The sequence below is a fragment of the Hemicordylus capensis genome, chromosome 3 (genome assembly GCF_027244095.1).
Source record: "Hemicordylus capensis ecotype Gifberg chromosome 3, rHemCap1.1.pri, whole genome shotgun sequence".
Lineage (NCBI taxonomy): Eukaryota > Metazoa > Chordata > Lepidosauria > Squamata > Cordylidae > Hemicordylus > Hemicordylus capensis.
Window position 1 is genome coordinate 313,849,758 of NC_069659.1, and position 13,059 is coordinate 313,862,816.

General features: G+C 44.6%; 1 protein-coding gene across 18 annotated transcripts in view; it reads right to left on the bottom strand.

Annotated features, from left to right (window-relative positions):
• TFDP2 (transcription factor Dp-2) overlaps nt 1-13,059 on the bottom strand; it is a 106,080-nt gene that overhangs the window by 69,860 nt on the left and 23,161 nt on the right. For 7 of the 18 annotated variants that reach the window (XM_053310275.1, XM_053310271.1, XM_053310281.1 and 4 more), the window contains 2 exons: nt 5,638-5,753; nt 2,616-2,820 (listed from right to left, as the gene is read on the bottom strand). The exons of 6 other annotated variants lie outside the window; for them this stretch is intronic. In XM_053310275.1, the coding sequence (XP_053166250.1) occupies nt 2,616-2,672 (57 nt within the window). In that variant the 5' untranslated portion in view covers nt 2,673-2,820; nt 5,638-5,753. Of the gene's footprint in view, nt 1-1,087; nt 1,176-2,615; nt 2,821-5,637; nt 5,754-13,059 lie in introns of those variants that run through there. 5 more of the 18 variants (XM_053310282.1, XM_053310278.1, XM_053310280.1 and 2 more) reach the window with 3 other exon arrangements.

Here is a 13,059-nt window from a genome sequence, read left to right on the forward strand (position 1 = left end):
CTGCACTAAAGCAAAATTAGTATGGATGCCAAACACTCTGTTTTTATTTTATTGCAATGACACTAAAAAAACCCATAACTTTTTTAAAAAGCAAAGGAGCACTGCTTTATGTAATTCCATTGCAGACAAGCTGAGGTCAATGAAATGTACTCGTATTTCACAGTCCTTGGTAGATTAATGCAAACTCCACCTATTCTGACATTACTTTGGCTCAAACTCTATTGCTTGATAAGGAAATGCAAGGCAATGAGATTCTAGTCATGCAATTATGGACACAATTCCCGTTTCCCCCCATTTGAAGCACAGTAAATCACAGGAGGGCTCTGAAGTTTAAAAGTGTTTAGATTCATGAATAAGATATTTGATGTTTTTATTATTTTGCAAGATTGCATTCCAAACAATGATCTTATTGTTTCTAAGCAAGTACTCTGATAAGTGAATTGGACACCACCCTCCCCCACCACCTCCCCCCAAACAACAAGTCCCAACATTTACTTATTTAGAGCACACCAACTTCACACTAGTTGAAACAACACTGCTTTGCTTCAATAAGCTGCTTTGGGCATCTCAAGGAGGACATGGAAAAGCAAGGTGTTTATTAAATAATAAAAAACCAATACTAAAGATATGGTTACATAGGGAAAGCTCTTCCTGCAGCACACATTAATACCTTAAACACCCACCCATATGATCCCGCCAATTTGTTGCAGTGTTTTAGGGAGGCTCTGCTCTGTGCACTACCATCTATTAAGATTTGGTTAACAAGCACATGTGGCAGGGCATTCTCTGTAGTGGTGCCCAGTTTCTGGAATTCTCTTCCCTGTGAGGATCAAGCTACCCCATTCCTTTAGGCATCTTTTGAAGACTTAATTGTTCCATGCTGCTTCTGGGCTAAAGTGAGTGCAGGGGGTGTGTGCTTTTAGTTTTGGCGGGTTGAGGTTTGTTGCCTTTTTAAGTGACTTATTATATGATGTTTTTAATCAACATACAAAGCTCTCAAGTCATAGCCACTATACATGATCAAGCTCACCAGATGGGCAAAATCTTCTCAACTTCAAACCTATGCATTGCCATTTGACTACAGTACCTTGTTCCCATGTCACCTTTTCCTGATCCCATTTAAGTGGATCCTTCTTAATTCTTTCCTATGAAGTTTATGACAACCTTCCTCAGTCTACCTTAGAAGAATATTCAAGTCAATTACAGATGTTATTACAAATTGGATCCATTTACTTTTCACAGTTTTCATGTGCTTTTTGTTGCCTCTGTTCTTTAGCATGGATGTGTGATCCATTCTAGGAGGATGTTTTTCAGTTTCTAAATTCTCTGCTCACTATATTTTGATGCAAAGTCAATTCTTTATTCAGGAATCAGTCTTTTGCCGTAAGATTACAGAAAATCCATAAATTCAAAATCGCACGACTCTTGTAGCATCAAGCAGAAGCAGCTAGATTAAGGGATTACTGCTTTATTTACAAACACAAGCATCTGGAAATACTGGGCAACATTCAGAGAAAGCTAGTCACAACTAAATCAGTGGTACTTAAATTAATCATGACTAACTTTTATTGTCGACTTCAATGATAATTAGTCATAACTCTCTTAGTTGGGAAGTTGCCCACTGTAGAGGATTAAAGCCTTTGCCTCAGAGCAGTTCACGTGAGGAAAGAAATGCTGAATCATCCCTGGTGAGATGCCTGGCTAGGCTTCTCCTAAACTAATCTTTATTTCCGGGTAGAAATAAAATGCTGCCACCACCACCAGTGTTCTCTCTAAAAAAATTTTTTATCTGTGTGCGGAATGAGTTTTATTCTGGGTGGCAGTATCAAGGCAGTGTGCGCGCACATGCATTCAGAGTGGGGCCTTCCTGATTCAACCTGAGTGGGATCTAAAATTAACTGAGCAGACATCAGAAAATGTGTGAGCATGTGCACGCCTTAGAGGGAACAGTGACCACCACCCCTCTTATTGACAGAGCTTGAACCTCCCTGGGCTCGGGGTGGAATCCCAGAGAAAACTCTATTTTGCTACTGGATAAATACAAAAATCTTACATGTGTAGGCTTACAAGTGATGAGAAAACCAAATAGTTGCTGAGCGCTTGACAATGCTTTTGCACCAGAGAAATCCCCTTTTCTGCCCCCCCGTTCTCTGAGTTAAAAAACAACTGAGAGGTTTGTAAAAAGAAAATAACAAAAACATGCTTATTCAATATCAACAAACTGCTTCCATCTGAGACTTCTAGCTTTCTTATACACACTCAAAAAACACTTAGGTGGTTACAAATATAGGTTGCCTTAGGCACACTTAAATGTTTATAGAGTCTTTTGCAATGCCCTAGGTGGGTTGGGCATAGGCTAGTGCTTCTTATTTTAATTGTGTTGCAGGTAAACAACACTAGAACAGTATCAGGTATTTACAAAGCACACTCAAAGAAATATAAGTTTCTAACGCAAAATCTGCCTATTGTTTTGTTTATTAAATTTCTATATCACCCTTCAAAAACAAACAAACCATGGCTCAGGGCAGTTTACGTTAAACAAACAGACTAAACAAACTTTCCCCTAAATTAATCTTCCTGAATCCAAAGCCCAGGCTTCCTTTCCTTGAACTCACCAAATTCCTGTTGAGAATCAAGCCCCTGCAGTTCTGTCTTCCAGGAGCTGCATTCATCCTGTTGCAACAAACTCCATTGCCACATGTCCCCTTGCTCCTCCAGCACAGAACTCCCTTTCTTGTTCCCAGAATTCCCAGCAGCAGCTCTCTAGGTCCACCCCCCCACACCGGTGGACTGATTGGGCAATCTCTGTAGGTCACCAGCCTGTCAGTAAAGAAGGGTTCACTTCCAGTTAACTCTTTAGAGGGAAAGGAGACTGATCATCACATCCACCATAACTACATTTTCATAAAATGCTTTACCATCATTGTGCATGCAGTGCTACTATGAGGAATACACTTTCTATTTGATTATAATCAACCACCCAAATGCTATGCCTTTGGATCCATTTAGCAAATCTAAGAAATCAATTTATGAGGGGGTGCTGAAAGGTTCTAGGCCCGACCAAGAAGGGAATGACCTAGAGCCATGAAACTTACATGCTATTCCGCATATTCACCCCAAAGTTCAACACACTTGGCACATCGTTTCTCAAGTTTCTTTAACCTTTCCAAAAAAATTATGATGTCTGGTCACTGATATATTGCTCTGCTGCTACTATCACCTCTGCATCTTTCAAAAATTTCCTCTCTTTCAAAATCTTTTAAAGATTTAGAAACAGGAAATAGTCAGATGGAGCGAGATCTAGTGAGTAGGGTGGATGGTTTATGCACTCAAACCTCAAATACTTCAAAACATCCATCGTCTTGCCAGCCTTGTGAGCAGGTGCATTGTCCTGCAAAAAGAGAACACCTTTCCACAGCTTCCCTCACCATTTTCCCCCCAATGCCTCCTTTAATCAGCACCGCAAGTTAGAGTAGTATTCTGCATTAACTGTTTGGCCCTTCTGAAGATAATCAGTCATCAAAATATCTTCCTTATCCCCAAAATAACGTGGCTATGACTTTTCCTGCTGACCTTCGGGTCTTGGATTTCTTAGGTCATGGAGAACCCAAGTGCCGCCACTACAAGGACTGTTGTTTGGTCTCTGGAGCATAGTGGTGTAACCATGTTTCATCAACAGTGACGAGTCATTAAAAAAATAAATAAATCACTAGATCACTCAAAATGCTACAAAATCAACTTGGAGGTGTCCACTCGATAGTTTCTCAGCATTCAAACATTTCAGCACCCACTTGGCTGACAGCTTCTGCATACTCAACTGCTCATGAATTATAAACCCAACGCGTTCCGTGGATATCTCTAATATCTCAGCAATTGTTTTAGCCAAGATTCGCCAATCTGCCAAAATCAGGTCATGAACATGATCAACGATTTCAGGAGTTGACACTGTTGAAGGCCTCACAGATCTTGCCGCATCTTTGGTCTCAAAATCTCTATGCTGAAAGTTGGCACACCACTTCTTCACAGTTGAGTATAACGGGCACTTATCACTCATGTTTGCATCATACACTCAGGGATTTCCTTTGGAGTTTTCTTCTGCAGGAACAGGAACCTCATGATGGCCCGGAGTTCAACACTTGAAAACTCCACACTTTTTGTTGACATGGTTCTTTCAGTGATCTCAAAAAGAGTCAAAACTTAGTGCTACGATCCTGCAAACTGGCCCTTTATAATATAATGACTTATTTACAAAGATTGACAATCATGACTTATTGACAAAGATTTCTCCTTCCCTCTAACTGGCTTTCAGGCGGGCTATGGGATGGAGACTGCCTTGGTTGGCCTGATGAATAATCCCCAATTGGAAATTGACAGAGAAAGAGTGACTCTGTTGTCCTTTTGGATCTCCCGGCGGCTTTCAATAGTATCGACCATAGTATCCTTCTGGAGCATCAGGGTGGGGTGGGGTGGGCAGTGTTTTGCAGTGGTTCCACTCTCATCTCTTGGGCAGATTCCAGATGGTGTCCCTTGGAGACTGTTCTTAATCTGAACATTTGTATCATGTCTCTCAGGGCTTCATATTGTATTGCAATGCGCTCTATGTGGGTTTGCCTTTGTATGTAGTCCAGAAACTGCAGTTGGCCCAGAATGCGGCAGCCAGGTTGGTCTCTGGGTCATCCTGGGGAGACCACATTACACCTGTTTTGAAAGAGCTGCACTGGCTGCCGATAAGTTTCCGAGTAAAATACGAGGTGCTGGTTATAACCTATAAAACCCTAAACAGCTTAGGCCCTGGGTATTTAAGAGAACATCTTCTTCACCATGAGCCCCACTGCCCATTGAGATGATCAGGAGAGGTTTGTCTGCAGTTGCCAACAGCTCGTTTGGTGGCTACTCAGGGACGGGCCTTCTCCAGTGCTGCTCAAAGGCTTTGAAATGTGCTCCCTGTTGAAATAAGAGCCTCCCATCCAGTGTTCCCTCTAACAGGGATTCCCAGATGTTGTTGACTATAACTCCCATAATTCTAAAGCAAAAGCCATTGCAGCTGTGGATTCTGGGAGTTGTATTCAACATCTGAGAATCCCTGTTAGAAGGAACACTGCTCCCATCTTTGACAACTTTTAAAAAGGCAGTCAAGATGCATTTGTTCACCTAGGCTTTTAATGTTTTAGTAGTTTTAACATTTGTTTTAAATGGTAAACATTGTGATGTTTTAACCTTTTTATTTGTTGTAATTTATATTGTTTTATTGTAAACTGCCCAGAAACTTAAGTTTTGGGCGGTATACAAATATGTTAAATAAATAAATAAATAAATAAATAAATAAATAAAGTAATCAGGTGACAGCCCTAACTACAAATCTTCTGTAAGAGCTTGTGTCACAGATTCTAAACACGTTATCTTAATATCTAAGTGAACCTTGTGAACAATAAAAAAGGCAGGTTTAATTTCTTGCCAGGCAGCAGCTAGTGATTAAACTCGAACTATAGTGGACTGAAAGCAAAGCAAGCAAATCACTCACACCTCCCACTGCTGTCTACAGACATGCACCTGATGTATAGGCCAGGGAGAACAGTGATGTAAACGCAAGAGAACAAAATGATAAAGATAGAAAAACTTTAGGCAATCAGGACTTACCTATCCTCAAAAGTCTTGAAATTATAAAGGCATATGAGAGACCACTTGTTGGATTGACTGTTGGAAGGAGGAGATAATTTATGTTCTTCAGCAGTAAAGAAGAGGGGAAACAGTTGCTGTTGGAAGGAAAGACAGTTACTGCAGTATCTGGTATGGTTTAAGGCAGGGATTCCCAACTTCTAAAAAAACACAAGTGTACCCCTTCTGTTGCAAACCTTCAGCTCAGGTATCACATGGAAGTGAGTAGGGGTATAGGGGTGTGAGTGTTTAGTACTACAATTAGGGGACAGGCAACTCTAATCAATGGTTTACATCCAAACTAAGTTACTCATAAGCAGTCTTAATGATGTTAATTAGATAACTTCTCTTAATTTCAATGGGAGTACTCTATTAATTTTCTGAAGTCGGTATGTCATGCTGAGGGATATGCTAATCTTCAGCACATAGCCAGCCAGTTGGAAGCAGAGGAATAAGGTCTTTGTCCTCCTCCCTTCCCTTCTGCAGCAGACACATCACTGAGGATGTGTCAGCTTCTAGACTACGATCCTCAGATGGGGAACAAATCACACAGTTGCAATTTGGGGAGGCAGAAAGTCTCTGAGTATCCTTGGGAGCCCTTCGGGTACCCCTAAGGGTACTAGTAACCACTGTACAGAACCCCTGGTTTATATTAAGGCATGTATACAGATAATGGAGTCCCCCTGTATTTTAAAAAGATGCAATCCAACCATCTGGTCAAACTTTGATCATCAGAATATTGACAGACTAATAATAAACTCAGGTGGTTGAGTGGCTATCAGTCTGGACACAAACAAGGTCCCCACAAAATAAGTAGTGGTTTCTACATACTCAAATGTCCTCGGTATGCAAAATAAGCAAGTTCATACATTGAAGAAAAAGAGTATTTTTTAAAAAGCCAAAAGTGGCCCTTTCTTTTTTATGACCGATAGAATGTTCAGGCAGAGTATCAGTCAGTTTAAATAGAAGTGGAAAGAAGGAGAAGAGATTATATTGGTTTGTACAAATATCAAGTACTAGACATTTAGAATTGGTAGGATGCATGCCATGAGGTTAACTCTTCCTCTGTGCACTATACTGGAATGTTTCAAAGGGAAGCACACATCTTTCACCTTCCCAGTTCTCCAAAACCATTGCATCCAATTTACATAGGAAAAACAGGTTGCTCACCTGTAACTGATGATCTGGAAGAGATCCGTTGACATCCATAAGAATGGGTTCTGAGCCTGCACAGAGACCACGCGGTAGCCATGCCTCAGCTTGTCGAGGCGTCCAAGCCCTGCCCCCACGCTGGCAGCGTGCTATTTAAGAGCAGGCTGGGCGCCATCTTCTTCAGTTCTTTGGACAACCGCTGTGAAGGATGACCATCCAGTTACAAAGGTGAGTTCATCAAGGAAATATCTGGATAGAGAACGGCTTACACACCATTATGTACCTAGAACAGCCCTACTGCACAGGGGTGGTTCGGGAGGGTCTTATGGATGTTGACGGATCTCTTCCAGAGCATCAGTTACAGGTGAGCAACCTGTTTATCTGGATCGGGATCCATCGAGATCCATAAGAATGGGTGTCCAGACAGCTTCCCCAAAGGAGGAGGGTGCAGTAGTGGCTATTGTAACACCCTTTTAAGAACACTTCTCCCGAAGTTAGCCTCTACAGCAGAGCGCACAACTTGCGCGTAATGCTTCACAAAGGGTATCTCTGTGGACCACGTAGCTGCTTTTCAAAATGTCCTTGAAAGATATCCCCGAAAGGTGTGCTGCCGAGGAAGCATAGGCACGGGTTGGAAGGGCCTTGATAGCTTCAGGGGGCATTTTGCCCTGTAAGTGATAGGTAAATTTGATGAGTTCAACCAGCCATGAAGATAATCTCTGCCTGGTGATGTTGGTGCCTTTCTTTGAGCCCTTGTAAGCCTTGAAGGGAACCCCACTCAGAAGGTTTCTTGTGGTTGACCACCAGGTAAGCGATTTCAGGATTTGTAGAGGCAGCTCTAAGCGTTTCCCTTGGTTGTTTTGGACGGGATGGAAGACACAAAGAAACCACAGCTGAAGTTTTCGCATCTTCATGCAAGTGTAAGGAACCACTGCTGCGCATGATGCCATCAGACCAAGAAGCTGTTGTATGAGTCGTGCTGGTTGCCTGGGTTGTTGTTGGAAGAGATGGACTAGATTCTGGATGCAGTTGAACCTGTCCCTTGGCAAGTATGCTTTTTGTGCTATCATGTCCAAGACTGCACCAATGAAGGTGATCCTTTGGTGTGGCTCCAGGTGCGACTTCTTCCAGTTTACTTCGATTCCGAGTTCCAGGAGAAGTGATAATACACACTGCATTTGCGAAAGTAACTAATCTTTGCTGCTGGCCGCCAGAAGCCAGTCCAAATACGGGTAAATAATGACCCTCCGGGTCCTGAGATGGGTGATCACTGCGGCCATACATTTGGTGAAGACCCAGGGGGGCGGTGTACAGTCCAAATGGCAATACTGTGCATTGGTACACTTGATCTCCCACAGTGAATTGGAGATATTTTCTGTGGTGTTCCCTGATGCTGATGTGAAAGTAGACGTCTTTCAGATCCAGAGTTGCAAGCCATTGTTCGCCTTGGAGCAGCCGAAGTATCTCTTGCAACGCCATCATTTGAAATTTCCTTACTTTGATCAGCTTGTTTAGGCGACGGAAATCCATGATGGGACGGACACCCCCCCATCCTTTTTTGGAATTTGAAAGTAGCAGGAGTAGAATCCCTCCCGCCTGCGCACCCACGGAACGCGGGTGATTGCACCCTTCTCCAATAACTCCCGTACCTCTTCCCGTAAGGTTTCTGAGGGTGGAGTAATCCTCATCCCCGAATAACAAGGAGTGGTCTTGAACTCTATAGCATAACCCGACGAAATGATTTTCAAGACCCAGAGGTCTGATGTTATGCGGTGCCATGCGGGGGCATGGCTTGCCAGCTTGATGATGTTGCTTGGCGCTGGTGGTAAGGCCCCTGCTGGCGGGTATGGGGGGTGGAGTGGTGTGCGTGGGTAGTCCTGAACCTCAGATGCTTTCGTGATTCAGGTTGCTTAGATCTCTGAGACTGAGAGGACTTGTTTTTGACTTGATACGGACGCTTACTGTAAGATGAGTATGGTCTCCTGAAGTCTCGACGGTCTTGTTGGCGGAACGAAGTCCGATGTTTTCCCGAGTAAGACTGATACTTTGGATTGTAGGTTGAAGTGGAAGCTTGAGCTGTAAATGTCTTGGCAGTAAATTTTGACTTTTTAAGCTGTTCCATAGTTGAGTCTGTGGATTCACTGAAAAGTCCGGTGCCATCAAATGCCAGTCCTTCAATTTTCTCTTTCATGTCCGCTTGGAGGCCGGTAAAATGCAACCAGGCATGCCAGCGGAGTGTAACGGCTACAGTCAAGGAGCGAGACTCTGATTCTGCGAGGTGTTTAGCGATGCTCAGCTGTTGTTGCATTAATTCCGCTGACCTCTCAAGAGTCTGTTGGTACTTTTTCTTGAAATCTTCTGGGGATAGAGAGTCAAGCTTATTCTGCAGGGTTTCCCAAATGCTGTGACAATATTTCGCTGTACAGGCGGCATAGTTCGCTAACTTGATGGACAGGCATGAAGTAGAATAAATCTTCCTGCCCAGTAAGTCCAGTTTGCGGCCTTCCTTCTCAAGAGGTATTGAGTAACACTTTCCCATCTTTGAGGAGGCTTCACAATCTACCACAAGAGAATTAGGTGCAGGGTGCTTTAAAAGATAAGTGTTATCTTTTTCTTGTATACGGTACAAGCTCTCCAATCTTTTGCTCATTGGTGTTGAGATGTGTAGAACTTCCCATGCACATTTGACTGCCCTAGTGATGACTGGAAGCATGGGTAAGGCCACAGGTTGGGTAGACTGTGTCTGTAACATGAAGTTGTACCCTGGATCATCTCTTGTAGACAATTGTGATCGAATGTCCAGGCCAAGAGCCTCTGCCATGTCACGAATGTGCTTGTGATAAGATTTCATCTCCTCATTAGGGGATACGTATGTTGCAGGAGGTACATCCACCGGTGGCTCTACAAGGGAATCTCTACCTTCTGGATCCGACTTGAATTGGAGGATCCATAATGCTCCGATTTGGATGCCACAGGCGAAGATAGCAGAACCGTTTGTGTTTCCGTGGTGATGTTCCATGGAGAGAGTGGAGAACACGTTTGTGTGCCCATGGACAGCACCTGTGGTACTATGGTTTGGGTACATTGCTGATCCGTTTGTACCCGTGGGGTCTGAGATGCTTTTGTCACATAGGATGGAATCCTCAAAGGTCATTGAGGCAGTGTCGAGACTGTCAGTGTCGAGGGTAGAGGGATATATGGCCTCCATGCCCTTGCTAGTTCATCAGAATATGCGGCACCAGGGGAACAGGTCCCCATTCCGCTAGTTCCAGGTGCTGTGCCTGGAGTCTGATGCGTGAAGCCAAAAGTGTGCCAAGTCGAGGAGTCATGTAGGTGGAGAGCTGATAAGAACTTCCCCGATGGAACCATTGTAGCATCTGCCTCAACAGTTGATGGTGGAAAACCTTTAGAGGTAGATGTTGATGAGGTGCTCAAGGTAGAACCCCTGCTAACTTGGCAAACCCCTGCTAACTGGGCAAAGAGGCACCTTTTAACGTGGTGATTCTCTTTATTTAGCAGGGGGAGAGTAACTAGCCCTATCCACCCCCAGCACAGTACCTCCAGTGGCTGTTGCTGGTGTCTATCTTATGTTTCTTTTTAGACTGTGAGCCCTTTGGGGACAGGGATCCATATTATTTATGTATTATTTCTCTGTGTAAACCGCCCTGAGCCATTTTTGGAAGGGCAGTAATAGAAATCAAATTAATTAATTAAATTAATAATAATAATAATAATAATAATAATAATAATAATAATAATAGAGTCCAGCATCAAGAGTAACGTCTGTGCAGTTGAAGGATCTAATGCAGCTGTCGCGTTGGTTTGAGTCTCATCGTCATCGAAGGTCGGTAACGGGGTCGGACAACTAGGCGACACCCTTGTTGACATCAAAATCATAGGAGTATGGACAGTCGACACTGGCTGTGCAGTACTTCGGAGTCTCGTGATGTTGGAGCCGAAGAAGAGACTGGCATCCTTGCAGGAGACAGGGATCTGGCTCTCTATGTCAAAGACAACGGTGCCGGAGGTGGATGTTGGGCCGTTGTCAAAACCGAAGTCCCCGGCGCCGGCTCCAATCTTGGGGAGCGGCATAGAGCTGAGCACGAATGTGAGACTGACGGTGGAGATGGGGTGCGTGTTAGATCAACTGTCTTCTGGCGTTTCAATGGAGGTGGAGACACAGGTGACGAGGCACAGTGCTTAGATTGTTTCGAAGAAGGTGAAGACGCAGGAGAAAAAAACAGGTTGCTCATCTGTAACTGATGATCTAGTAGAGATCTGTCAACACCCATAAGAGTGGGTTCTGCGCCTGCGCAGGAATCCCCATGGTAGCCATGCGTCAGCTTGTCAAGGCATCCAAGCCCCACCCCCATGCAGAGCGTGCTATTTAAGAGTGGGCTGGGCGCCATGTTCCTCAGTTCTTTGGATGACCGGTGGAGGACGATCATCTTGCGAGCAGGTGAATTCATATTTGATGGATCCAAGGGCAACAGCAAGCATAGCGTTACGCGCAGAGCATCACTACTGCAGAGGGGTAGGATGGGAGGGTCTTATGTGTGTCGATGGATCTCTACCAGATCATCAGTTACAGATAAGCAACCTGCTTATCTGGATCGAGATCCGTCGACATCCGTAAGAGTGGGTGTTTAGCAAGCTCCCCATGGAGGAGGGTGCAGTAGTGCTATTGTAACACCCTTTTAAGGACGCTTCTCCCGAAACTAGCCTCTGCAGCAGAGCGCACATCTATGGCATAATGTTTGACAAATGGGAGATTGGATGACCATGTAGCTGCTTTGCAGATGTCCAAGAAGCCAACTCCCGAGAGGTGTGCTGCTGACGAAGCGTAAGCCCACGTAGAATGGGCCTTGACGGCTTTTGGAGATGTTTTGTGTTGTATCTTATAAGTGAGTAGGATGAGGTTAACTATCCACCTAGACAACCTTTGTCGAGATATCGGCAAGCCCTTGGCAGAGCCGCTGTAGGCTACAAAAAGGCGTATAGTGGCTCTGAAGTCTTTCGTACGTGACATATAGAATAAGAGAGTTCTACGGACGTCCAGAGAGTGCATGGACCTTTCCAGGGTCGATTGCGGGTTCCGGAAAAAGGTAGGTAGAATAATATCTTGGTTCAAATGAAATTCTGATACGATCTTTGGTAGGAAATAGGGGTCCAGTCGCATACGGACTTTGTCCTCGTGGAATTGGGTGTACGGGGAATCCACCCTCAAGGCTGTAAGTTCGCTAACACAACGAGCTATTGTGATCGCGACTAGGAATGCAGTTTTTAAGGAGACCATCTTTAAAGGTGCTGTGGCCATAGGCTCGAAGGGGGTCTGAGTTAGTGATGAGAGCACTAACGATAAGCTCCAAGGCTCCACTGGTGATTTTACGGGAGGGTAGATATTGGAGAAGCCCTTTAAGAAGGCTTTGCTCAGAGGATGAGAGAAGAGTGTCTTCCCTTCAGACCCTGGGTGCTGGGATGAGAGAGCGGCTAGGTGGACTCTTATAGAAACATTAGCCAATCCTTGCGATTTTAAGGTGGACAGATATAGGAGTACCAGACGGACAGACGCCTGCCTTGGCAAAAAAAAAAAGGAATTTTGCATGGGTCTTAAAATGAAGCCACTTTTGTGATAGTTACATCTCGTGGATATCTTTCTTTGATTTAATAAAATGTCATCTAAAAGCCTATCCGCCAAGCGGTCAGACGGAGAGTTTGAGCATCCGGGTGAAGGACGAGGCCATTGTCCTGTGAGAGGACGTCTGGGTTTGGTGGAAAAGGTTCTTGGACAGTCTGCGTACTTGCAGAAACCATGACTGTCTCGGCCACCATGGCGTCACGAGGATGCGGGGTGTCAGGCGCGCTAAGAGGCGAGCCATCACTCTCGCGATTAGAGGTTGAGGAGGAAACATGTAGGGCGTCTCCATCGTCCAGTCTAGTTGAAAAGCATCCCCCAGTGACTCTGGGTCGTGACCTGCTCTGGAGCAGAAACGGGCACATTTCTTGTTCTTCGAGGTTGCAAACAGGTCCACGGACGGTCGCAGCCATCGGCGGAAGAGCGGGTTGATATACTTGGGGTCGATTTCCCATTCATGGTGAGTGTCATGAAGGAAAACTCGACTGAGTCTGTCCGCTAAGATGTTGTCTAGGCCCTTGATGTGAGCTGCAAGAGGGTATATCCTGTGACAGATGCACCAGTGCCACATCTGGACAGCAAGTGCGCACAAGCTCCGGGAGACAGTACCGCCCCAC